General features: G+C 52.6%; 1 protein-coding gene and 1 non-coding gene across 2 annotated transcripts in view; one reads left to right on the forward strand and one right to left on the reverse strand.

Annotated features, from left to right (window-relative positions):
* KCNAB1 (potassium voltage-gated channel subfamily A regulatory beta subunit 1) overlaps positions 1–25,410 on the reverse strand; it is a 59,018-nt gene extending 33,608 nt beyond the window's left edge. The window contains exon 1 of the mRNA XM_049775233.1: positions 24,843–25,410. Within this exon, the coding sequence (XP_049631190.1) occupies positions 24,843–25,063 (221 nt within the window). The 5' untranslated portion in view covers positions 25,064–25,410. The remainder of the gene's footprint in view (positions 1–24,842) is intronic.
* Positions 10,098–10,203, forward strand: LOC126013126 (U6 spliceosomal RNA). The gene has a single exon (XR_007497457.1). It is a non-coding gene; the product is annotated as a U6 spliceosomal RNA (small nuclear RNA).
* Positions 25,411–26,826: the final 1,416 nt, after the last annotated feature.

Below are 26,826 nucleotides of genomic sequence, written 5' to 3' on the forward strand. Positions count from 1 at the left end.
CTCTGTGACCTGACCTCAGGCGCCAGCTGCTCCAGACTTAGAGGTCAAAACTTCTAGGGACAGGGGCCAGAATGGTGGTGCAAGCTGTAGGGTGTTTTACTTGCATGCACTAACCTAAGATGGACCACAGTTTGATCCCCCAGAGTCCCATATGGTCTCCCAAGCCAGGAGCGATTTTTGAGCACATAGCCAGGAGTAACCCCTGAGCGTCACCAGGTGTGGCCCAAAACAACAACAACAAAAAAACTTGCTGGGCACAGAACACTTGGCAGGAAAGTCTGTCCCATGGGAACAGGTCTGCACGGAGCCCAGCACTTTGTTCCCTGAGTTCACTCTTCACATACCATCCCTCGAGAGGTCACCAAAGTTATGTGTGGTAGCTCAGAGTAAGGTGTAGCTTCCTTACAGTGTCGGGCCCCTGGTCCTTGGCCAAAAGAAAGCAGGAAGCTCATCTCCTCCCAGTCTACCTAGGGAAGCCCCCCTCAAGTCCCCTGCACCCCTTCCCCAAATGTGGCTGAGCAGATGGAGCTACTGCATTACTGCTCTGACCTACTTCCATCCCAGGGATCAGAGATGCCCCGCACATGACAGACTTGATCTCAGGATCCTAAAACAGCCTCCAAAAGTTAATTTCCTGTGGGATCTCTTCCCCCAAATAACAGCGAGGTCAGCTGCTACGCTGGGCCAAAACATGCTCTGGAACCTTCTTTATCCCCACTCATGACCAAACCCAGCCTACAGGACTTGCATAATTTCTACTCTGCATACATACTCTACTACGCACGCAAGGGGGGGGTGGCTGAAATCCTGTGGACACCTCGCATTTACCAAACAAGCCAATCACTGTCCCATTCAGTTTGGAATTCAATTTTGTTCCCTGAATGCACTGTGACAGAGCACCAGGAGTGGAGCCTCGCCCAGGCTGGCTACTCTGGGTTCCCTCAAAAGAAAAGCTCTCTGTTCCACATGAACAGCAGGCCGCAGCTAATATTAGAAATAGGTGACATCGGTGCAGGTTCCTGGTACAGGAGACTGTCACCCTCCCCCGGGGCCCTCCTCAGGCTGCCTGGAGGGGAGAGAGTAGCGCTGAACTGTTTGCCCAGGGGCCCAGCCAAGCAGATTCCAGCACCATGGCCAGCTACAGGCAACGGAAATCCTCCTGCTTTAACTCTGAGCAGCCGGGGAGCACCTGAGCATGAGGCGATAATGGGGTGTGAGAGTTGGAATCCTGCCTCACTCCCAGCAGGCCACTCTGAAGCGAGTTTCCTCGACACATCAAAGGTGCTAAGAGCAGTGTGTGGTGAATCTGGTGAATCTTCTGAACGTGTTCTCTAAGACTTTCTTCACAGCTGCCAGTGTTTGGCAGCCTGTTCAGGGACCCACCTTCTTCAGATGACACAGAAAGAGCCACTCAGGGTGAATGCCGAGTTACATCCACAGTGCATGGGGGTGAGCAGAAGCAGAGACACATGTTTTCATGTTGGCGCCTGCCTGGTTTCCCTGCATTCAGACCCCTCTCCCCTGCCCGCTACAGCTTTCGGATCCCTCCACCTCACAAGGCTGTGGGGCTCCCTATTTTAGGGGTTTCCCTTCAGATCTGACTCTGGGTTTTATTTCTCAAAAGATATGTTCCTTTAACCCCTCTTAAACATATCGGGCAGGCAGCACACTCAAGGGGAAGCGCTGGGGTTAGGGGTGAGGGGCACCTACATGTGGCAGCTCAGAAGGCTGTTGTTCTCAGTGCCAAGTAGTCCCCTCAGAGCTGTGGTTTCTGGGTGCTGACACGTGCGAGGGGCCACGTAGGCGAAGGTGCCTCCTGACGGGGCTCGTCTCCATGGCAGCGGCTGGCAGGTACAGCAGAGTGAAAGTGTTCCATCCTACCTGCCTTCAAGCGGCAATGGAATAAAACGGCTCGCCCTAAGTCACTATTGGAAGGAAATTCCAGCCTCGTCTGTGGACTTTTTCTGAGGGAAATCATCAGTTTGTCTGTATGTTCCAACTAGGGATTTGTCCCTTCCTTGGAAAAACACCCCTTAAGTTGATTCACTGCAGAAAATCTAGAAAACTATTGGGGGGAATTTTTTTCCTTCACTCAGCAGAGATGTGGTGATGGGGTCAGGCCAGCCACTCTGGTGGAGAGTCTGTGTGAAGTTCAGAGATTTGCACAAATTCAAAGATCACAACAGTAAAGAACCGTCTCCCCAGAGCACCCTCTTGACTGCTGGCTGAGTTGTGGTGTAGGGAGCATAAGGGTCTTAGGGAAGTCAGACTTTCACCCGGAGTCCACAGAAAACAAGGCAGGTCCAGGAGAGGAGAAAACAGTGGGGTTGACTCAGAGACTGGAGGAGCAGTGACAGTTTGTGGGGGATCCAGGGTGCCATGGTACAATGCATGGACTCAAGGAGAAGCTGGGGGACCACTTGGAAGGAACCGAGTCAGGGCAGTGGGAGAAGGGGGAAGAGAGGATGGGAGAGGAGAAGGGAGGAGAGAGAGGATTGGAGAGGAGGGGAGAGAGGAGGGGAGAGAGGACAGAGACAACTTTTTAGCAGGTTGAGTTCAGAGGAAGCAGCTTCGATGAAACCCAGGGCGAGTCTTGGTTTCTGACTGACCCTCGGGTACTGTCACTGATTTGGGTCACTGGGTTTGGGTCCTTTTGGGAACACAGCCATGAAATGTCTGAGTTCAATTCTGGGGCCAAGAGCAGGGAGATGAGCATTAAATAAGGAGCATAAAGGGGAGACTAGGGCAATGGAGAATGAAATTCTAACCTGGGGCCTCCACACTGCAGGTGTACTGGCTACAGAAAGAGAGAAGGTGCAATGGAGATGACAGGAGATGGGGGTTGACCCTTTCATTTCATATGGATTTCTGCAGCTGCAGGGCTGGAAGCCAGGATGCCCAGATCTATAGCCCCACCATGGCCCTAGCCACTTCCCTGAGCTATGTCCCCAGCCATATCCTTGAGCCACATACTCCACCACGTCCCTGAGTCACGAATCCAGCCACTTCCAGGTATGACCAGCGTGTAGAATGGGAAAATGTATCCACCAGCCAGAGGGGGCGGGAATGTCCTTTAACTAGTATAATCCTGCTTCCTACTCTCCTCCAGGCTTGCTGAAGGGTTGGAAATCCAGATATGATTCTCCCAGTCCACAACACATCTAACAAGGTCACTGCCCAAGGAAGCCCTGGCCTCTGTCCTTTGCGGGAGCATCTGCAAACAGGCCAGGCAAGTACCATTCAGCCCTCCCAGATCTCAGGAGTCCCCCTGGTCCCAGAGTCAGGCCAGCAAGGGTAGTCCAGGAGAGGAAAATTGGGGGTTAGTGGCAATCCTCCTTCTTCAATTCCAGAGGAAATAGAATGGGGGTTATGTGGGAATGGGAGTGCTAGGAACTGAGGAAGGCTTGGGCACAGAGATGAAAGTCACTGTTGATTTCTCTCTCAAATACACAATGGAAGCAGATGAGTCTCCGAAGGTCTGAGGGCTGGGGTATGAAGCTGAAGTTCCTGGGCTGAGTGCAGGGACATTTGCAGTTTCCACCATTCTCCACTGGTGCCTCCTGCCTCTTTCACAGATGAGCTCCTGGATGGGGACACGAGTTCTGGCTGACCAGCACCAGAGCAGGGGTACAAACCCTGGCTTTAGAGCATGTCCTGAATCTCTGGAAGTGCACTGGGGCTGAGGCTTCCCTGTGCAGTTTTCATCTTGATGCTTGAAAGTTCTGGGGGGGAGGGTTTCAGCCTCCCCCAGGGGCACAGCCACCAAGGATCTCCCTGCAGATGGAAGACGAAGACTGTTTATATGCCTCTGGGGATCCATCTGCTGCCAGGCGCATGTTCACCAATGTCCTCATCAAACTGGGGAAAGCATTCTGGAAGTTCCAGGGTTCACTAGCATCCTTGTCAAACTGGGAAGAAGGTGTCTTGGAAGTTCTAGGGTTCATCAATGTCCTTCTCAAACTAGGAAGAAGGCATCCTGGAAGTTTCAGGGTTCACCAGTCTCATCAAACAAGGGGGAAGGTGTCCTGGAAGGTGTTTCTGTAGCAGAACGAAGCATGCAGGCGCAGTACCAGTTACTACTGAGCTCCTGCATGTGGCACTGCAGAGTCTCTCCCATCTGTGGAAGAGGCTTGATGCCATTTTATCTGTTTGTCTGGGGCCACATCCAGGTTTGGGTGCTCAGAGGTTACTTCTGTACTGGGGGGCTAGTGGGAGGCAAGGGACTGAACTGGGGCTCCCCTAGGCAGCCCAACACTACATAACTCTGAGTTGTTTTTCAACCCAGACTCAGGCACTTTAGAAAGTGCTGCCACCCACTGCAGTGCTTTGGAAAGGCTCTGGGAAAGGGCTGTCGGGGCCCAGGACCTCAGCAAAAAAAGCCACCTCAGCCACACCACTGCCACCTCCATCTTCTGAGCTCAGCTCCCACATTGTTCAGAGCTCATCTCACTTCTGCCCTTCCAATGTGTGGGAGCCTCTCCCCAAACTGGTATCTGCAAACATCCAACTGTATTGCTCAGCTCAAACCAGCTAGTCAGTCCCAGCCCTGCCAGTGTTCAGACACAGGCCCCTAAGTACAGGAGGTACAATGGGGAAGCTTGGAGCTGTGACGTTATCAGCTTCTTGACAGGGAAGACACCAAGGGGACTGGAAGAGCTGCTCAAAGGGGGCTGGCAAAGCAGGGCTAAAGCTCATGAGGAAGAAGCTGGACCTTGCCCAGAAACAGCTGGGAAGAAAATGCATAAGTGGACCCAGGCTCAAGAGCCTCAGGGAACCATGTAAGACCCTAATGCAGGCCCATCCCCATCAGAGAGAGAGACTCACCCCTGGCTGAGGCCCCTGGCTGAGTGTGGGTGACATGGGCAGGTGAACTGGCCAGTGGAGACCCTGCACCCCCATTTGGTGCTTTCTGGAGAACCCCCGGATCTGCAAGGGTGAAACTTATGGCACAGACAGCACGGCCTTGCTCAATTTCTTGGAACACAGAGCCTAAGAAGGAAAGAGACAGCAGGACATGCTCCTAACTGATCCTGGAGCTATACATGCAGGACCCATCTGGCCTGGAAAGACAGAGGGAACTCCCTGGGGTTGGGGCTCATGGCAGACTGGAAGACAGCCCTGCCTTGGGGATGCTCATGACTGACTCAGCCAGTGCAGAGACAACAGCCCTGTGGGGCAGCAAACATGGCTGAGTGGTTCCACCAGACAGAGCTGTACATTGTCCAGCCCATTTGTCCAGCCCTGTGGGTCCCTGGGGATTCCACTTTCCTCAGGAATCTCCTGCTGGAGGAAAGAGTGATGATGACATCAGGGGGAAAACAGCCCATAACGTGGCTGTGTCCTGACGTGAGTTGACCACCTCCTCCTAGAAGCTGGCTGGGCACCCTACAGCCTTCTGTGGGTACCGCAAGATTCTTGGAGTCATAGGGGGCATGGGCTGTGGCCTTCTCAGGAGGGAAAGTGGAATGTGACCATCAGACCAAGAGCAAGAAGCTCCACTCAGAGGGCCCCTCTGGAACAGAGAAATGGGAAGGGAAGTCCCCAAGATTCCTTTGTTAAGAAGGTACTTGAGGGGCCAGAGAGATAGCAAGGAGATAAGGCATTTGCCTTGCATGGAGAAGGATGGTTGTTTGAATCCCGGCATCCCGTATGGTCCCCCGAGCCTGCCAGGAGCGATTTCTGAGCATAGAGCCAGGAGTAACCCCTGAGCGCTGCCAGGTGTGACCCAAAAACAAAAAAGAAGGGGGGGGGCAGCGAGATAGCATGGAGGTAAAGCGTTTGTCTTCCATGCAGAAGGATGGTGGTTCAAATCCCGGCATCCCATATGGTCCCCCATGCCTGCCAGGGGTAATTTCTGAGTGTAGAGCCAAGGGTAACCCCTGAGCGCTGCCGGGTGTGACAGAAGAAGAAGGAGGAGGAGGAGGAGGAGGAGGAAGAGGAAGAGGAAGAAGAAGAAGAAGAAGAAGAAGAAGAAGAAGAAGAAGAAGAAGAAGAAGAAGAAGAAGAAGAAGAAATTACTTAAGAGGAGGAGGAGGAGGAAGAGGAAGAGGAAGAGGAAGGAGAAGGAGGAGGAGGAGGAGGAGGAGGAGGAGAAGGAGAAGGAGAAGGAGAAGGAGAAGGAGAAGGAGAAGGAGAAGGAGAAGGAGAAGGAGAAGAAGAAGAAGAAGAAGAAGAAGAAGAAGAAGAAGAAGAAGAAGAAGAAGAAGAAGAAGAAGAAGAAGAAGAAGAAGAAGAAGAAGAAGAAGAAGAAGAAGAAGAAGAAGAAGAAGAAGAAGAAGAAAGTACTTAAGATGATGCCTACTCAGGAGTGACAGGTCTCTTGGAATCATCTAAGATTCTGGCAGAGCAAATGGGCTCCTCAGAGACTCATACTAAGACTTGGACTGGCTTAGCTGTACCCGTACCCAAGACAGGCACATTTAGTGGCTTTGACAATCTTTCAAAGGCAGAGACTGTGGGGTCCTTACACAGATGGAGGGAGATGCAGCCACATGTGCCCAGGACCCCAGACATGCTGCCCTCAGCCCAAGGAGGGGAAGAACAGAGATAACTGTGTCCAGTTCAGACAGCAGGGCTGGTGCTACTCATAGATCTAACCCAAGGTTCAGGAACTGCAACATGAAGCACCATGGGGACAATGGCTGAGTAAATGCAGGAGGAGGAAGGGGTGTCTGTCCTCTCAATAAAATGGGCAAGGCGGCAAGACTTCCAGGGCTGCCCCTGGTAGCAAAGATGCTGATGGGAGAAGCTCTCCAAAAACTCACTTGTTGACAGCCTCCTTGATTCTAGATTCTAGAACATTCCAGTGCTGGCAGGTGCACTTAACAACATGGATCACTGCAGATGATCCTCACTCTCAGAACCCTGCAAGGAAAAATTCCTACCTCCTTTTTCGTTCCTGGCCTGGAGAATAGGCTGAAGCTTGGAAACTAGAAACACACAGAAGCAGAACATTGATTGGGCCTGACAAGGTGGTTTATGAGCCCTGGCTGGAGCAGCAAAGCCAGTTTTGCGATATGGTCCAGCCGCAAATGTCCCTTTTTTTCCTCTCTTTGTCCCCAGCACCCTGACTAGTTGTCACCTATTCAGGAAGGAAGTGACACTCGTAGTGAGGGTAGAAGGCCCGGTCAATCCTGTGCCAGAGCCCCACAGGACCTACAGCCAACCAGTTCGCCCTGCCCCTGCCTGCCTCTGGAACTGCTGCTTCCTCCAGGCTGGAACAGGCAGAAGCAGCATCTTGCAGGGCCCGGCCTTGCATTTGTAGAGACACAGAAAGCTGGTGACCGCAGGCTTTGCTAAGTCTCACCACTGTCTCCAGAGAGCCCTCAGCCCCGCTCCATTTCAATCCTCCCAGCTTCCAGCTAGTGAGCATCCTGGGGGAGGAAGAGAAGAGGGGCAGAGAAGTGGGAGAGCCAGGCTGGAAGGGTCAGCATGGTTTCCGAAGCATAAAGCTGAGTCCAGGGACTGAGGAGTTTCAAGGAAGGGACACAGTCAGAGCCAATACATGCATAATTTGTATTTTCAGGCACAGCCACGGATCTGGGCAGCCGACCGCACTGAGATCAGCCTCCATGGTGACCACTGACCACTGTGTCTCTAGGGAAAAGGAACATAGTGCTTCTAGACTCTCAGAGGCAACATAAATACACGGGCCTGATGAGCAATTTCCTTTCCAATTAATCACCCATCAGCCCTCCTCCGACATGAGATAGAAGCAGCAGCAGTTTTAAAATCTCACTCTTTTCAAGGCCTACCACTAGTCACAGCTACTCTAGGGAACTAAAACACCCATCAGACTATGTAAAAAACAGACTCCCATCTCCTCAATAAGAGGGATGTCATTGAAAGGGTACCTTTATATACTCAGTACAATAAAATATTTGAACACTTATAAACAGAAAGCCATGGGTTGAGGATGTGGGGGACAGCATTACATTGCATGTGCCCATGATTTGTTTTCATGAACGAAGACTTGCATGTGGTTTATACATGTGGGGATCAAACTGAGGTCTTTACACCTGCAAGACTACATGTACAGAATCCAAACACACAACTCAGCAAACAGGAACAAAAGAAACATCCCTCACCTGATAAAGAGTCTCTCAGAGACCCACAGGAAAGGCCATTGGTTGGCTATGAGGGAAAAGCTCAGCTCTGCCACTGGAGGAAGGAAAAGGTGCCCAGATGCACTGGGAGTGTCCAACTACCTTGTTGCCAGCCCGGTGAGATATAAGAGGCAGGAGGAGGCTAGAGGGAGTGAACGAGGAGAGGAGCCCCGAGGAGAAGGGAATAGGAGAGAATAGATGGTGGCCACGTGGGCTGAACTCCCTTCTGAGGGGACACCAATGCAGGGGACTCTTTCTTCACACTTTCAGGGCGAGCAGCACCTGGGGTAGATGCTCAGTGAGTCCAAGTGATACACAGTGATGTCAGAAGATCCCAGCACACTAGCCGGAAAACCTTAGGGAAACACCTCAATTTTTCCTGCTTCCAAATGTCGGCAGCTCGGTAGCTAGGGCTTAAACCTTGTCTTGTCCAGTGGAGAGTAGAAGGGCATGGCCTGGCTCAGCTACAGCATCCTGGAGTGGCTAAGGGGTGTTCCCAGGGCATCAGCAGTGGCTGTGAGTGTACAAACCCCAGAGCTCTATCTGAGAGTCACCCAGAAACAGGGGTCCCAGTAAGTACTAGTGGGCAAGGCTGGTTTCTGAGAGAGGAGATCTGGACCAGGTGTGAAGCTGCCTGTCTGAAACCTCTAGGCTAAGACCCACTCTGGTAAAGAGGTAACGATTTCCTGTCAGGGTCCAGACAAGGAGATGAGGACCCTGGCTTCGGGGTAGACACAAGAGCCGTGGGAGATCAATACCTGTTCCCTGGAATCCCTTCCTAGCAGGTATCAATAGCATAAATGCACTTCAGTTCCATCCGAAGATCCACAAACACTGAGACTCTGATCAAGGGTGCAACTGCCCCCCCCCCAACATCTGCCCAGCACCTCTCGTCAACTCCAGCACCGCTCAGACTGATATTGTCAAGTTCTGATGTGGCAAGACTTCATCGGGGCCCTGAGTCCACCAGGAGTGGGCCCGGAGCACAGAATCAGGAGTGAGCCCAGGGCACTGAGCCAGATGTGGCCCAAAGTCAAAACACCCAACACCACCAGATGTGGCCCAAAGTCAAAACAGAACAAAAACAAGGAAGGACAGTGGGTAGTTGTTGGGGGACTTGACACTGGACATGGATGGGCATATGGCCGGGACATAGAGCATCTGGAACTCATTAACAGTTTTGTAAACCACAGTAAACAAATACAAAATAACATGAACAGATTCTGTGTCCCTGGGCTGTGGAGAGGTCACTGCCTTTTCCCTGAGAATCAAACAGGTCAGGCCTCCACTGTTCCAAGCACAGCCAAACCCTGAGGGTGCTGGCAAGGAGCTGTGAGAAGAGGTCCAGGAAGAAAAGCTTGAAGTTCCAACAAACTCAGAGGAGCAAGCGCTAGAAGACACTACTGTCCTGCTACTGTAGTGTCCTCTGCATTGCAGTTCGGCAAGAAAGGGAGACAGAGACAGAGGTCCTTAAGGGTAACTGAGACAGAGATTCTTGAGGAGGACAGAGAAAGAGTACATTAAGGGAGGTAGATAAAGAGGTCCTTAATTTCAGAGACAGCGGTTCTTAAGGGGGACCAAGAGAAAGGTCCATAAGACAGAGACAGAAGTCCTTAAAAGGGACCCCAAAACAGAGGTCCTTAAAGAGGACAGAGACAAAGGTCCTTAAAGAGACAGAGACAGATGTCCTTAAAGGGAACAAAGACAAGGTCCTTAAGGAGGACCAAGACAGAGGTCCTTTAAAGGAACAAAGATGAGGTGAGGACAGAGACAAGTCCTTAAGCCTCCAAAAAGTTTCTTAAGGGGTGATGAGACAGAAGTTCTTAAGGGGAACTGAGACAGAGGTTGTTAAGAAAGGCTAAGACAGAGGTCCTTAAGAAGGGCCAAGACAGGTCTTTAAGGGGAACCAAGACATCAGCCCTTTAGAAGGACAGAGACATAGGTCCTTAAATGGGACCAAGACAGAGGTCCTTAAGGGGGCTCAAGATAGAGGTCCTGTGCTCGCAGAACATATACTAAAATGGGAATTATACAGAGAAGATTAGCATGGCCCCTGTGCAAGGATGACATGCAAATTCGTGAAGCGTTCCATATTAAAAAAAAAAAAAAGATAGAGGTCCTGAAGGAGGACAGAGATATAGGTCCTTAAGTGGGGCCAAGACAGAGATCCTTAAGGGGACAGAGACAGAGGTCCTTAAGGAGGGCTAAGATAGCTCCTTAAGAGAAACCAAGACTAAGGTCCTTAAGCAGGGCCGAGACAGAGGTCCTTAAGAAGGGGATAGAGACCCTAATGGAGGTCAAAACAGAGGTCCTTAAGGGCTCAGAGACAGAATCCCTTAAGGGGGTGTGTGTGGAGAAATAGCACAGTGGTAGGGCGTTTGACTTGCATGAAGGGATGGACCTCAGTTCAATTCCCGGTATCCCATATGATCCCCAAGCCTTCCAGGAGCGATTTCTGAGCGCAGAGGCAGGAGTAACCCCTGAGCACCCCCAGGTTTAACCCCAAAACAAAAATAAATAATTCCTTAAGGGGGACATCCTGGGGAACTCCACACCATGCCTCTTCCTGATAGAGCCATTGAAGAAAGTCAAGATGTAAAGAAAAAAAAAAAAGGCCCGTGAGACTTGCACCCTGCAGGACACATGGGGCAAGTGTGAAGTTTGACTATCAAAGAAACCTCTACACTTGGAATTGTGGAGCTCATGGAAGAGAACATTTCCAGAGAGAGACAAGGGCTGAGAGAGGAGAATGCAGGGAGGGGTGAGTATCTCAGCCACGCACTCATCCATTCATCCTTCAGGCTGCTGGGCACAATACTGTTTGTGGCCCCCAAACCACGTTAGATCAAAGACATCACAATGCACCAAGGGCCTCTTGCCCGCTGAGTGAAAGTTCAAGGAACTCAGATTCTTCAAACTCAGGGAGATGCATGAGCCATGGAGGGAATCGCCCAAGAGTGACTTCTTTTTTTTTCCCCAAGAGTGACTCTGACAACCATGCCCCATCCCAGTCTCTACCCCCAGCTCCAGCTCCATCCCCAGCCCTATCCCAGTCTCCATCTCTAGCGTCATCCCTGGCTGTCCCTGACTCCATCCTGGTCTCCTCTATCCCAGGCTCCACCCCAGATTTCATCACAGGCTTTGTCCTGGGTGGTTCCATGGATCCTGGAAAGCCCAGAGTAGGGTGATCTCAAAGCCTACTATCCTCAGCTGCTCCCATCCCCTCCTGCAGCACAGGGTCACCAGGAAAACAACTGCACACATGTATATGTCCGGTGGATGAGAGTATGAGTATGGGCAGAGAAAAGGCCACAACTGTTTGGTGTACACCTTGGCAAGTTCCCATATTCAGCACAGCCGTGTCTGACTGGCTTTGATCCCAGTCCTGTGTAACTGGGAACACTAAGACCCCAATAAGCCCCGTGTGCGTGTGCCTCTGCTCCTAGCCCCTCTCCTGCCCTCCTGAAAGAAGCCTGTTCTGGGCTAGGAGGGAGCATCCTCCACTGGTTCTGCCTCTTACGCCCTGTCCCGTGTCCCTGTCCAGCACCTGCTCCTCAGCATCTGGCTTCAGGCAGAATGTTCTAGCAAAACCTCCCACATTGCATTTTTCCCTGTCTCCGTGACTCTGGCCCAGGAATCTCCACAGGAACATGGAACATTTCCAGTAATAGTCTCACAGTCCCATGGTTTTGCAGGCCACAAGGGAGCTCCTGCAGCAGAGACAAAGCCAACCTGAGGCAGAAAATTCAGATGCCTGGGTGTGATCCTTAGAGCAAGGAAAGCAAACAAGCCTCAAAATCCTCAGGCTCAAGCTTTTTGCTTCCAACCTGGCCAAGTTTTGTGTTTCCTCTTTTAAAATGTAGCTCCAACAGAGAAGTGGCCACAGTCTGGTCAGCGACCAAACAACCCTGAAACCACCTATGGGAAAAGAAAAGAAGTTCAAGTAAAAAGATGAACATGCAGCTCAGGAAAGTGTGTAGGGACCTAGGTTCAAGATCAGGGGGTAGGTTTTGCGGGGAAACTCTTCCAGCCATACCCTGAGCTCAGGAAGCCTACAGGGTTGTGGGGTGCAGGGCCCCTTTCTTCCACAGCTGCAACTCTCCTGCTGCTCTCAGGGAGTTGGGAGTTAAGACTGCTAAATCTTGGTGGGTCCAGGACTCTTGGGGACATCAATTTCTGGTCCAAATAAAGAGAAATGAGACAGCCAGGAGGGCACGAGTCTTGCATGCAACTAAACTGGGTTTCATTCCCAGCATCCCATCTGTTCCATATGGTCCTTCAAGCCCCACTAGAAATGATCCCTGAGCACACTAGACCTGGCCCAAATGCAAACAAATTTCAATTCTACATAAAGGTTCTGAGAGAAATTGGAGGGTAGGTGACTGAGGTGACATTTGTGTTGCCACATCAGGACCCAAGAAAAACAAGCAAATACGCCACTCCAACCAGCATTCTGCACAGCTACAAAAGCCTTTAAGATTGCAAGACGGAAGGAAGTTCTTTCTGAACATAACCTCACAGTAAGTCTTCCCTGAGCATGATCTTATAGAAAGTCCTCCTTGAGCCTGACCTTATGAAGCCCTCCCAGAGCCTGACCTTACAGGAAGTCCTCCCTGAGTATGACCTTATAAAATCCTCTATGAGCCTGACCTTACAGGAAGTTCTGTCCAAACATGACCTTACAGAAGTCCTCCCTGAGCCTAACCTTACAGGAAGTCCTCTCTGACCTTATCTTACAGGAAGCCACACATAGAGCCAGCCCTAACTTCTCTCCCAGCTTTGGAGCTAGACTGGGAACATCTGGCTAAAGGAGAGTTTACAGGAAAACAAGTTCATGTAGGGGCCAGAGAGATAGTATGGAGGTAAGGTGTTTTGTCTTGCATGCAGAAGGACGGTGGTTCGAATCCCGGCATCCCATATGGTCCCCCGAGCCTGTCAGGAGCAATTTCTAAGCGTAGAGCCAGGAGTAGCCCCTGAGCGATGCCGGGTGTGATCCAAAAACAAACAAACAAACAAAAACAACAAGTTCATGTTTGTTTCTATAAACATGAGTCTAAAACCTGGGGAAGGTTCATTGAATGTGCTTATTTCCAAGCCATTTTGCAATGAAAATGGGGTCTTGCCTGCTTGTCTCCCCAGTGCCTAAACTGTGTCTACTCTGTGGCCCACTTGCCATGGTATGCACTTTAGCCCAAGCTCCTAGGAGGCAGAGCACAGCAGGAGTCTTCAGGCATAGACTCAGCCTTCCTTCCTACCACTAAAGGAAAACTCACAGTACTGTCTGGAGGGTTTAAAATCTCCAGTGGTAGCTGTGAAGAAATTCCTGACAGACTCCTGGCATTTGCAAACAGCACCACATGCTACCTGCAGGGCTCTCTATAAACCCCCACAGCAGGAGGGAAAAGATTACCTGGTGTTCCCTTGAGCTGGGAAGAAACAAAAGACCAAGAGAAAACTTAATCCAAACACCACTGGCAGCCACAGCAGCTGTTAATAGACTAACACTCCAAGCAAAAGGCAGGGGATGCGAGGATGGAAGAAAAGGAGGATCCAAATTGTCTGTCTCCTGGTAAGGGACATTATAAAGCGGGTGATAAGAGACTAAGCGATGGGGCCGGAGAGATAGCACAGCGGCGTTTGTCTGGCAAGCAGCCGACCCAGGACCTAAGGTGGTTGGTTCAAATCCCCGAGTCCCATATGGTGTCGTTCCCCCCCCCCCCCCCCCGTGCCTGCCAGGAGCGATTTCTGAGCAGACGTAACCTCTGAGCACTGCCGGGTGTGGCCCAAAAACAAAAACAAAAACGAGAGAGAGAGAAAGAGAGAGAGAGAGAGAGAGAGAGAGAGAGAGAGAGAGAGAGAGAGAGAGAGAGAGAGAGAGAGAGACTAAGTAAAACATCAACAATGGGAAGCAGGAGGCCAAGTGGCCCTGTGACCCCAGACAACAGACAAGAGTCTCCAGCTAGACAGTGAGACAGGCACAATCTGATCACGAGAAATGAAGAACCACCATCAGAAAAACAAAACAAAAGACCAGTGGTAAATTAGACCCTAAATCCCTCGGACTCCCAACCCTCTTGACCACTATTCAGCCTCACCATAGGGGCAACCTGGGGCACTGCCAAGGTCTCAAATGTGCAACCAAGGTCCGGTCCTGAGAGCCAATTGTCCATGGTGGTGCCTCCCATGCCCAGCTCCATCTTATGGGAAATGTCACATGTGCCATCATAAGGCACTGAAGGTGGTCAGGGCCTCCCTGGTGGCTGAGAGCCCCTCCCCAGGCTCTGTGAGGTCAGACTGCCAGGCATGCTGACCTTGAGCCATCTGCCAGGTCAGCAGCTGTGCCTGAGCACGGAGGGGTCCTCACAAGCTCTGTTCCCCTGATGATGCTCAGGAGATAACAAGGGGGAGCGGCCCGGAGAGATAGCACAGCGGCGTTTGCCTTGCAAGCAGCCAATCCAGGACCAAAGGTGTTTGGTACGAATCCTGGTGTCCCATATGGTCCCCCGTGCCTGCCAGGAGCTATTTCTGAGCAGACAGCCAGGAGTAACCCCTGAGCAACCCCGGGTGTGGCCCAAAAACAAAACAAAAAGAAAACAAGGAGGGGGAGTTTGCATGCACCACTGGGCACTGATTCTGTGGCTTACAGTACCACAGTTCAGCATGCACACAGGTATGTGAGGACAGTTACAGACACTACTGCACTCATCTAAACACAAGCATGTCCACAATTATAGTGTGTGTCACAACGACAGGCTCCTGCAGCAGATCTGCAACAAGATACTGCTCTATCCTTCCTTCCTTCCTTCCTTCCTTCCTTCCTTCCTTCCTTCCTTCCTTCCTTCCTTCCTTCCTTCCTTCCTTCCTTCCTTCCTCCCTTCCTTCCTCCCTTCCTTCCTCCCTTCCTCCCTTCCTTCCTCCCTCCCTTCCCTCCTTCCTTCTGTCCCCTTCCTCCCTTCCCCTTCTTTCCTTCTGTCCCCTCCCTCCCTTCCCCTCCCTCCCTTCCTCCCTCCTTCCCTCCCCCCCTCCCTTCCTTCCTTTCTTCTGTTTTTATGGGGAGCCGTACCTGATGATGCTCAGGGCTTGCTCCTGACTATGCATCAGGAATTACTATACTGCTCCAAATGTACTATAAGTACAATTATATATATATATATATATATATATATATATATATTCTGTGCAAGATGCAAAATGAGATGCCTCCCAATGACATATGCACAATTACACACATAAGTGATTCCCCTATACAAAGTCACAGATCGCATGAGATAGCACAGATCCTGTAACAACTCAGAATGCATAGCACAAGCACACCCAGTCCACCTATGCACCGTCACCAACAGTGCCCAGCAGCATCTATCCAGAAAGTTCTGTGAATGGGCTGAAGGCAAAAGAAAAGCAGCAAATGCACAGGGCAGGACAAACCTGGAAAAATGGAGACAAAGGTGCTCTCAGGACCTGAGTAATGGAGGCAAAAGTGCTTGCCCTGCCCGTGGCTTTAGTACTACTCGATCCCACTGCCCATCACGGTATCCCTGCAAAGGCGAGGCTGTGAGGGCCTAGATAGCATCCTGCGCTGGGCCTGGCCCTGCCTCTAGCACACAGGGATACCCCCAGTCGTGCTCATGAAACACCTAAGGCCTCCTTGTCATCACAGAGACAGCAGGAAGATTGCACAACCCTGCCCTCCTCCCCTGGGCTCATCCCCCAAGAACTCTTGTAGAAAAACAGGGTGGAAGGAGCCCCTTTCCTTGGCCAAGCCCTCCTGCCTGGTTGGCCTTCAGGAGCCTGGAGTTGGCTCTAAACTCAGGTTCACTGGGTGCCCTGGGCCAGCTGCACTAAAGGAACCAGTACCAGTGACCGTGAACCGATTAGGACCCAAGCAGTGCTCAGGAAGCCCAGCCTCCACCCCCAGAGATTCTCACCATATGGGCCTGTGCATCAATGTATGGATCTGAGGATGATGCTCATACAGTGCTAGGGATCCCCAGGGTCACACAGGGAGGGGGAGTTTTCAGGGAATCTCTAAGTGCTAGAGATCAAACTGGGGCTACTGCGTGCAAGGCCAGTGCTCTCCAGTATACTGTCTCTTCTGTCCCTAGGTTCTTTGGAACTGGAGAATATGCTGGGGCATCCTGAATCTCTGTTTCTTTGAAATGCTGCTTCACTAGCTCAAAGCTAAAATAAAATTCCAAAGAAATGCAGCTTATAAATAGCACGAGGCTCCAAAGTTTATTTGCAAGCTGGCTGTTTGGAACTCAGAATGCCTTCTGCTCCAAAAACAATGTTATAAATGGTGCACAAGGTGCGCCGGCTCCCAGAATAGCCACTGGCACCTTTGTTCCAAGCAGTCGACACCCACAGAGAGGAGGGGATACATGCTCCTACCTGGGGGTCCCTGCGACCAGCCAGCAAACACAGATGGGCGATACTCTCGCTTCACATCTTGCCTTTGGTTCTCTTGAGCTAGAGAAGCACAGGGCTACCCTCTCTCATGAGGCAGAAAATGGGAGAGGAAGCTACAGATGCCCAAACCAGATCACAGCACTCATGTGGAGCCTGTGCCCTAACGTGCATGGCCTTAGTAGTAGCGGCTGTGCCCGGATAAGCTGGGGGAGGGGGCCTGGTCAGGCTAAGCTGGTGCTGGGTGTTGAGTGCTAGGCTCCCTTACTTGATGGTCATGCTGGCCCCTTGTCCATAAGTCAGTTCACTATCAAGAAAAGGTTTCTTAACGTGACCAACACAAATAACTGAGCACACAACCAACAACGAACACAAACCCAAAAGCAACAACCAACACAAAAGCAATAACCAGCACAAAACCAACAACTAGCAAGAAAACAACAACCAACACAAAACCAACAACCAGCATGAAAACAACCACCAACACAAAAGCAACAACCAGAACAAACCAAGAACGAACATAAAAACAAAGACCAATGCATACCATTAATGGAGGAGGAGGTCATGGGATACTTGAACTTATAGATAACTGGTAAATATGCAAGAGATAGGCAGGCAAGACCAACAGCAAACACAAACCTACCAAAAAAAAAAAAAAAAACCCAAGGGGCCAGAGAGAGAGCACAGTAGTAGGGCGTTTGCCTTGCAAGCCGCCAATACAGGATCAACGTTGGTTCAAATCCGGGCATCCTATATGATCTCCCATGCCTGCCAGGAGTGATTTCTGAGCACAGAGCCAGGAATAAGCCCTGAGCACCACCAGGTGTGGCCCAACCCCCCCCCAAAAAAAAAAACACCCAATAACCAATATTAAACCAACAACACAAAAACAAACACAAACCAAACAACAAACATAAAGCCAAGTGTGAGTGCAGGGCAGTTTCTAGGTGCAGAAAGTGTGAGGGGCTCTGGGTCAGGCCATCAGATGCAAACCCATGAGCGAGGTGCTGAATGTGGAGGAAGCTCTGAGTACAACGAGCCTCTCAGTCCCTCTAGGCCTCTAGGCCTCTAGGTCTCTCTAGGCCACTGTGCAGACACACAACATGCAGACACCCATGTCAGCCTTAGTCAGGCCCACCCCTCCAAGGCATGTTCTCTTTCTGTGTGAAGTAGGGGGCAGTCGCAATGCACCCCATGGTGCAGAATTCATTTCCCCACTGTCACCCAGGCCCTACCCACATGAGTGTGCCCAACACCAGTGTAGTGTACCTGAGACCCACCCATTTCTGGGAGGGGTCTTGGGAACTGAATATTAGGTGTAACCTTACCTGCAAGACCCTCCCATTCCTGGGAGGGGTCTTGGAAAAGTTAGATAAGGCTGGAACCAAGGGAATTCGGCCTTTTTGGCCGTTTCCTTTGGCCCTGAAGATGGCTGAAGTGAGTTAAGACGCAGGGCTAGCCTAGAATGGCTGATTGCTTAAAAGGTTATGAGTAGACCACACACATGTGGTGGATAGGGCATGAATAAAGTTGTTGCTTCCTAACGCCTGCCTGTGAGTGAGTGATTATGCCGATTACCTGGGCCTGGAACCCGCCGGCTAAATGGGGTTGCAGAGCCACGTGGCCTGGAGTGGCAGAAAGAAATCCTTCACCATCCATCGCCATCCAGCCCCATCCTTAATTATGTAATGCAAGACACCAGCAAGACCTGAGTGGAGGCTCAGCCCCTCTCCCCACACCAGGGAGGGGTCAGAGGGAAGGAAGTTCAGAGGGCGACACTACTTAACCCTGGAACATCACTGTGAACAATGGGGCACCCACAACAAGAGGTAGACAGGAGCAGGGACCCTCACAGCCACAGCTGATAGTAGAGGGCAGTACAGAGCCGTCCCCAGAGCCCTGAAGGCAGAAAGGCAGGCACCCTCTTTCTGGGTCTGCTCCATGGCCCCAACAGCTCCCTGGGACACATGTGCAGAGGCCCATAGAAATAAGGCAAATCAGGGGCCGGAGAGATAGCATGGAGGTAAGGCGTTTGCCTTTCATGCAGGAGGTCATCGGTTCGAATCCCAGCGCCCCATATGGTCCCCTGTGCCTGCCAGGACAATTTCTGAGCCTGGAGCCAGGAATAACCCCTGAGCACTGCCAGGTGTGACCCAAAAACCAAAAAAAAAAAAAAAAAAAGAAATAAGGCAAATCAGGGCCGGAGAGATAGCATGGAGGTAAGGCGTTTGCCTTTCATGCAGGAGGTCATCGGTTCGAATCCCAGCGTCCCATATGGTCCCCTGTGCCTGCCAGGAGCAATTTCTGAGCCTGGAGCCAGGAATAACCCCTGAGCACTACCAGGTGTGACCCAAAAACCACACACACACACACAAAAAAAAAATAGTAAGGCAAATCTTTTGGGGAAGAGAAATGCCACTGTTTGAGGCAGTGACCCTCAAGGATGGAGCATGGAGTACAGCCTGTGCCAATGAGTACACTCATGAGGACCAGTAGGTGCTCAGAGCCGGGGACATTGTGGGAGAGTGTGCTGATCACCCCTCCCTATGCTGCTGACACCTGCACCCCAACAGCAGGAGGCCATGCAGGGAGAGCCCCTGATGCCTTGGGCTGAGGAGCCTGGTCCTGGGCTACTCTGAATGTGGCACCTGCTGGGTACCTCAGGCACAGACACATGGACAGGCAGTCAGACAGATGCACAGGGAACCTCGAAGTCAGCAAGAGGCTGATTTCCTGGGATACCAGTGGCTACTTCCCATCCCACCATGGCCACTCCAGGAGGGACATGGACACCCTCAGGACAGGATGTGGCAACAGACAAAGGGCACCCACGTCCCCAAGGCCTATGCAGACAGGGACCTCCTGATGCTGGAGGTGCCCCGGAAATAAATGGATCCAAATATTCCACACCTCCTGATGCAGGCGTTCAGGAAGCATAAAGAACTGGACTTCCAACCCGCTTACTTTCTGCCCAGTTTTTTCAGCAGCTGTAAGCCTGCCTGCAGAGCAAGATGGAAACCTCCAGAAGCTGCAGAGACATACAGCTGTACCACGTAGAGATGTTAGAGCCGGTACTGACTGATATCTCACCCCAGACTCAGCACAAACCCAGGAACCCAGGAGCCCAGGAACTGTGTCTGGAAATCAGCATCACTTGGTTATCAGGAGGACAGCCCTGGACAGTCCCCATGGAATTGACTTCTTGCAGGAACCTATAGACACATCCCTGCAGGGCAGTCAGTTCAGAGGCTGCTGACAGAAAGTGTTTCCCAGGTGAGATGAGGGCTCACCGACTGCAGAGAGCCAACTCTGATAATGAATGTTCTCTAAAAAGATCTGAATTAGGGGCCGGAGAAATAGCATGGAGGTAAGGCATTTGCTTTGCATGCAGAAGGTCGGTTGTTCAAATCCCAGCATCCCATATGGTCCCCTGAGCCTGCCAGGAGCGATTTCTGAGTGTAGAGCCAGGAGTAACCTCTAGGCACTGCCGGGTATGACGCCCCAAAAAAAATCTGAATTAGTATATCGAAGACAAATTTCATCATCTTGCAAAGTGTTCATTTTTCTGTCATTTTTCTGTGATTCAGCTACCCTGTACCCCAACTATCACATTTTCTATCTGCAAGAAGTGAAGGGACTCGAAAGATAATATATCAGGGAGAGCTCTCACCTGCACACAGCTGACCCAGGTTCAATTCCCAGCATCCCACATGGTCCCCCAGCACTATCAGAAGTGAGAACAGAGCTAGGAGTGGCCATGAGCGCAGAGCCAGGCGTGAGCTCTGAGTACAAAGCCAGGAGTGAGCCTTAAGCACAGAGCTAGAAGCGAGCCCTGAGCAACATCAGATGGTGTTTATCACCCTAAAAGCGAATAAGTGCCAGGAAGCCACACATGCATCTTTCTCATATATATATGTCAGACTCCTGACCAGGCCTGAGCCATTCTTCAAAGACTGACCCATAGTGAAGGACCACAGAAGTTTCATCAACTCCAAACACGACCCTGGAATGCAGAGTCCATAAATAAACTGTGTGGCCAGACCCCTGGAGTGCCCCTGGTTTTTCTGACATGACCAAGACAGCAGAGCCCACAGAAATTATCACGAGATGAGTACCACATCTGGAGAACCGGGCACCAATTCTAGGAGCAGAAGCAATATGTACCCAATCTGGGCCCTGGAATCAGAAACCTAAAGCCAAACCCCTCCCTTCTCAGGGACTTTACCAAAGGGAAAGAAAGGCTGCTCTGCAGAAGGAGCTGCAGCTTGATCCTGGGCAGCTGAGCAAAGCAGCAGGTGGGGAAAGATGAAGGGTGTGCACCCTTCGCTTGCTGGTCCCTTGTCCAACCTGCCTGGACTTCTGGGGTCAGACCAGAGAAGTAATTCTATTTGCAGGGCATGGGACATGCATGTCAGTGCTAAGAGCCAAGAGGTACATGGGTAGAACCAAGGGTTCTATGCTCCACTTCTTCCAAGTTCACAAGGTTTAGTAAATGGCCTGATTCTCAGAGAGCCCAGAGAGCTCTCAGGACATTACAGAGGAGATCACGCAAGATTTCTTCACAGGTGATGGGGCTAGACAAGCAGCTGCTATATGGTGCAGACTGGAAAAGCAAGTTTTCTCCTGAGGGCTGGACAGGCCGGGCCGGGCATCAAGCAAGAATGTGTGGCAGACAGAGTGGTAGAACAGCAGTAGGGTGTTTGCCTTGCACACAGCTGACTCAGGACGAACATGAATTCGATCCCCAGCATCCCATATGGTCCCTCAAGCCAGGAGCAATTTCTGAGCGCATAGCCAGGAGTAACCCCTGAGTGCTACCGAGTGTGGCCCAAAAACAAAACAACAACAACAACAACAACAAAGAATGTATGGCAGAGTTTCCAGAGAGTTCTGTGGGAACTGCAAGAGCACAGCTGGCATAGGACAGGGCTTACTCAGGGTTTGTGATAAGGTCTGACTGTGCTGAGCTCTGCCTAAACCTCATGGATTGCTAGGAATGGTGAGTTCCCCAACTGATGTGATTGGAGGGTTTGTCTCCTCACTCAAGACACTCACCAGTGACAACTTGAAATATTGGTCAGAAGCTTCTATATTTGCATCAAGTGATGTGGTTCTCCAGAGTCACTTGGATGTGGGACTGAGCATATCCAAAGAGGCAGCAGCTCACCAGGGAGCAGGTCTCTAAATCTTCAGGTGGAGCTTCCCATGTGCGCATGTACGTGTTGCACAGAGACTGCTCACACAGACCAGCCATGCACACAAGGACTGTGTGTACACAGGTCATACACCCTCCATTCAGACATGCAACAAATATGTATGGATCCTGTAATTACAGATCATGTACACATAAATCATGTAAACACAGATCAGGTACACACAGGTCATACACTCAAAATTTGTGCACAGATCACATTCATGCGCACAGAGATCACCATGCACAGACATAGATTCCATACATACGAAGACATCGTCACACAGGACCTACTTAAACATGCACACAGGTTCGTGCTCGCTTAAGTTCATAGCCCTGTCATGCATGAACACAGGTGAGCACAGGCTCATATGAGTGCACACACATCAGAAGCTAGGGCACTGGAACTTCACCCTCCTCTCACAAGCTCTGGGGGCTCCCTGTCCTCCCACCACTTCTCACCGCCAACTAACAGACTCCTGACTGGGCGCGCAGAGGTAGAATAAACTTTCTGAGGCTGAATCAGCAACTGATTCTGGGTAGGTTCTCCGCCACCACTACCTCCCACCCACGCCCTGGTCTTTTCCATCTTTGCTCTGAGGAAAAGGAAACGCCTGCAGACTGGGGTTGGGGGCAGTGTAGATTATAGCGCTGCCCTTCACCTCTGAAGGACCCAGCTGCTCTCCCTGGACAGAACAGAGTCACGGTTCTGAACCAGTCTCCCTCTGCCCGGCCACAAGTGTCCTCCCACTCCCCGGGCGCGTGCTCGCCGCCTTTGCCTTTACGTAACCACTCCAAGGCGGAGCTTTCATTCAACTGCTTTGGTGCCGCTGCACGAAGCTGCCCACCTTCGTGGGCGACAAAGTGTGGGCCGGAGAAATGCTGGGGGGGGGGGGTTCCTAGGTGAGGCCAGGAAGCCCTCAGGCCCCAGTTCTGAGCCGCCTGTCTCTCCCCAGCCCCTGACCCCTGGACAGCTCCAGAAACTGCTCCACTCCACAAAACCACACAGACACACCCGGCCAAGCTCCCAAACACTCATATCTATTGGTGCTAGGCTCAGTACCCATACTTGGCTCTGAGCTCGGGAGGCTATCTTCCCATGCTCCCAAGCACAAGTGCTCCCTCCCTGGTGACATCAACCCTGTGCAGTGGATCACCCAGAACAGAGGCTGATCCATGTGATCCATCATTTCCAGCACTGAGGGGCCAGCAAGGTGCCTGGGGACCCAATGCACTAATGCTAGGTGGGTATCAGCCAAACAAGATGGCACGAAAGGGACACTACAGTTAGGTCTTGGATTCAGAGTTTACCAGACTGATCCAGGGGGAATGTGCTGAATGGAAATGTCTTTCTGAGGCTGGAAAAGACAAGGGCTCTCTGGGCACAGAGTCAGTACCTAGAACAGAGCAAGCAGGGGCGAAGAGAGGATGGGGTGTGGGGGCGGGGGACCAGCCCAGAGCCACTGCTGACCCTGAGGAATAGGAACAGGCAAGTGAGGGTCTGGTCTGGGGACTCAAGGCAACCAAAGGCAAGGTGACAGCAAGTCTGCCCTGTCCGAGACCTCTGTGCCAGCTCAGTCACCCAGGGGCACGACTGTGGGCAGAATGAGTATCAAGGGAATCACAGAAAGCAGAGCAGCCCCAAAGACGACCAACATGAACCCCGTCTGATGCCGACACCCCACATCAAGAGAAAAATCACACCTAAGCGGGGGCAAGGATCCGGGATGGGGGATATAGGGGGCTGTAGAGGGGAGTAGGGTGCTCTGGGGTGAGCATTGTCCACTGTCACACACAGGCGCTTGCGGCCACATGCGGAAAAGCTGCATCACAGGGCTGTGGCAAAAGGAAGGAGCCAGAGTGAGGCCAGACCCAGGGAGAGGAGAGAGACGCATTTCCATGCCAGTTCCTGAGGATCCCTGGCTGTCTCCCAGATGTACAAAATGATGTTCTGGATAAGGATTCCCCATCCCCAGACTGCCCTAGACTAAAGTTGCCATTTCAGACGTGGCTGCTGGTCCCCTCAGAAATATGCTCAGATCTGAAACAAGTGTCCAAACACTGGGCTCAGAGCCTCCTGGGTCATCTTCAGGAACTTCTGCAGGAAGGAGTCACTGCTGCGGCAGGAGATACCAGGCGACTGTCATGGGGCCCCAGCCCAGGAGGAGGAGGTTCATGCACTGCCATTAGGACAGAGGGCATAATGGGGTTCTAATGAGGGACCCCACTCATTCACAGTATCTCTTACTGACTAGAAAACACGGCAGAGCCAGCCGATGCCAGTACCTGGCCTGTTCTCAGTGAACAGAGTAACTCCCAAAGACAACTTTGGTGGCAACATCAGCCCACCTGGAAAATGACTCAGGCACCAAGTTCCTTCTCGCCTGAACCCTGGATCCTAGTAAGCCTGAGGCAGGGAAGTAACTGCCCAATTCATGGCCTCAAGCAAAGAGCAGGTACCCGAGACAGCATGACCCTCTTTCCCTTGCTACCGGGAAGGCCGGGACCCTGCAGAAAGAATGGAAGGAAGGAGGTACATGATGGAAGAGTCAATCTCCCCCTACATCGGGTTTATTCGTTCCTTGTGCCCTGAGGGGTGGTGGATCCTGTGGACAGAGAGAGGAAGCAGCCAACACGGGCTCTACTCTACCGGTGTCCTTACTTGGACTTCCATTCCCTACCACGAGCCTCTCCTGTTGCCCCACAAACTTCCCAAATGCCAGATCCAGGGAACTGCAACGGGGACGACGCTGCAGCCTCAGCGCAGAGCCGCAGGGGCTGAAGGCGGGCCAGAAACCAGGCAACACGTTTGCGGTGCAAAGCAGGGAGGCTCCAACAGGCACCACTTCGTGCCCTGCACCAGTCTCCAAGCCCCGACGATTGGGGTATGGGGGGGGGGGTCCTTCCTGCACACTGCCAGGAAACAAAACTGCCCACTCCCTCCCCGCACATTGCCCACTCCCCGCTCGCAGCCCGCTAGCGCTCCGCATCCTGCCCACTGCCCGCACGCCCCCTTGGCTCTCGCCCCCGCTGCGCCAGGGCCACCTCCCACTGTTATGAATGGAGCACCGCAAGCAGGGAGCGCCGCCAGGTCGGTCCCTGGGGTCCCCATCACCCCCACTGCCCTGGAGGCGCTCGCGTACCTATATTTCATGCCAGTCTGCTTGGCCGTGGACTCCTTGAGAGAAATGTGGTGCTGTGGGGTGAAGGTGCCCAGGCTGCGCGCGATGATGGCCACCGTGCGGAACTTGGCGCGGGCGGCGCTCACCGCATTGGGGGCCGCGGAGCTCTGCTTGCTCAGAAGCCGGTCCTCGCCATTGCGGCTCTTGAGGTTGTGCTCGGTGCAGGCAATGGAGACTTGCATCGCTTCCGCGGGCGCCGGCCCCACTCGGCGCCCCGCACCGGCACTGGGGGGCTCGTGCGCTCGACTCCCCGAGCGGCTCAGCACCGGGGGGCTCTTCTGCTCCGCGCCCCGCACGGCCGTCCCAGAAGCGCCAGCTCAGCCCCGGGCACCCCGAACTTGTGCCACTGGCCGCGGGCGCCGAGAAGCAGCGCGCTGGCTCGGGGTGCCCGGCGCGCTCCGGGGCGCAGGCTGGAGACTGGGTGCGCGCTCCTAGGTCCCGCGGTCCCCGTGTGCGACGCGTGTGCAGCGCTGGGCGGGGTTGGGCCGGGCGTGGCCCGGAATAAGCCGCTCGGTGCGGCCGGGATGGATCGCCCCGTTTCGGCCCGCGGGGGGCTCTGCCCAGGCTGCGCCGCGCCCGCTGCAGCGCGACGCTCGGAGACGAAACGGGGGCGGTGCGCGCAGCACGTGAGGGCGCGGGAACTGGCGTGCTCCGAGCTGAGATTCCTCGCGTTCCCCGCAGCCTCCCTCGCGCCCCAAACCCACCAGGATTTGGAAGTTTCTGAGAACCCGCCCCACCCCTGGCCTGGCTTTGTGCAGTCGGTCAAGGTGGGGTGCAGGGACCAGGGGGATCCGCATCGCCATCCTCACCCAGGAACACTCCACCCACCCAGGCCCCGTCTCTGGTCACCTGCGGCTAGTGGCCCCCATATGTTCAGAAGTGGGGTGCAATGGAGTTTCAGCTGAAGGTATATCAGCTGTCCCATAGACCCCGCAGAACCTACCCTACCGAGAGGCACCACTCGCCCCAGACCTTCCTTCTCCAAAAGCACAGAAAGGGGGCCAGAGCGATAGGACATCGGGGACGGCGTTTGCCTGGCATGATGCTAACCCCAGTTGGTTCCTCAGCATCCCATATGGTCCCTAGAGCCCACCAGGAATGTCCCCGGAATGATGCCAGGTGTGACCCCAAAAGAAGAAAAACTCAATGCACAGAAGCCAGTGTCAATATGAAAATGCTGGTTTCTGAAAAACTCTGGTTTCCACACAAGATTCTCCACCCACCCACCCCCAGGCGCCTTGAAAACCAAAAGAAACGAGTCACTGTCTACCTGGCGAAAGAGAGCTGGGTACAGACCCCAAACATCTGCCTTTGGGGTCTCAGTGAGTTCATGGGAGCCTTAGGGCCCCCATAGGGTGAAGCACAGGGCAGGTCTACAGTGGGGCTTGCAGAGGTCCAAAAGTTCCCAATGGTACCACTTATTCTGAGTCCTTGCAGACCCCATGTGCCTGGGTTCAGGGGCCTTCCTGAGCCCACATAGACATGGGTTTGCTAGGAGGCAACAGGTGACCTGCAGTCTGGGCAGAACCTGCTCAGAGACAAGCAGTGTGGAGTAGGGATCCTATCTAACTGTGTCCCCTGTGCACTAAGAGAAGGTGTGGTCCCATGGTCCTGCCAGAGTTCCCGTCACAAGGAACATTTTCCAGCAGTGCAGAGCCAGTGTGGGGACAAGCCACAGCATCGTGTGGCAAGCCTGGCCATGAATGTGAGTTGGGCCCCTGCTGCGGAATCCGGTTCTTCCCCTCACCTGAAATAGCGCCCTCTATCCCTCATGAGGGCCTGCAGAGGTGCTTCCTCCCAGCCCCAGGCTGACGCAGAGATCCGGCAGGAGGAGCAGTGGGCAGACAGGAAGCAACGCGCCAAACCTGTTTGTTTTTCCACAGGACTGGCTGAGATGATCAATGTGCATCAGGAAACCAGCAACGTGTGAGGAGGAAGAAGTGGG

This window comes from Suncus etruscus, chromosome 6 (assembly GCF_024139225.1).
Source record: "Suncus etruscus isolate mSunEtr1 chromosome 6, mSunEtr1.pri.cur, whole genome shotgun sequence".
NCBI lineage: Eukaryota > Metazoa > Chordata > Mammalia > Eulipotyphla > Soricidae > Suncus > Suncus etruscus.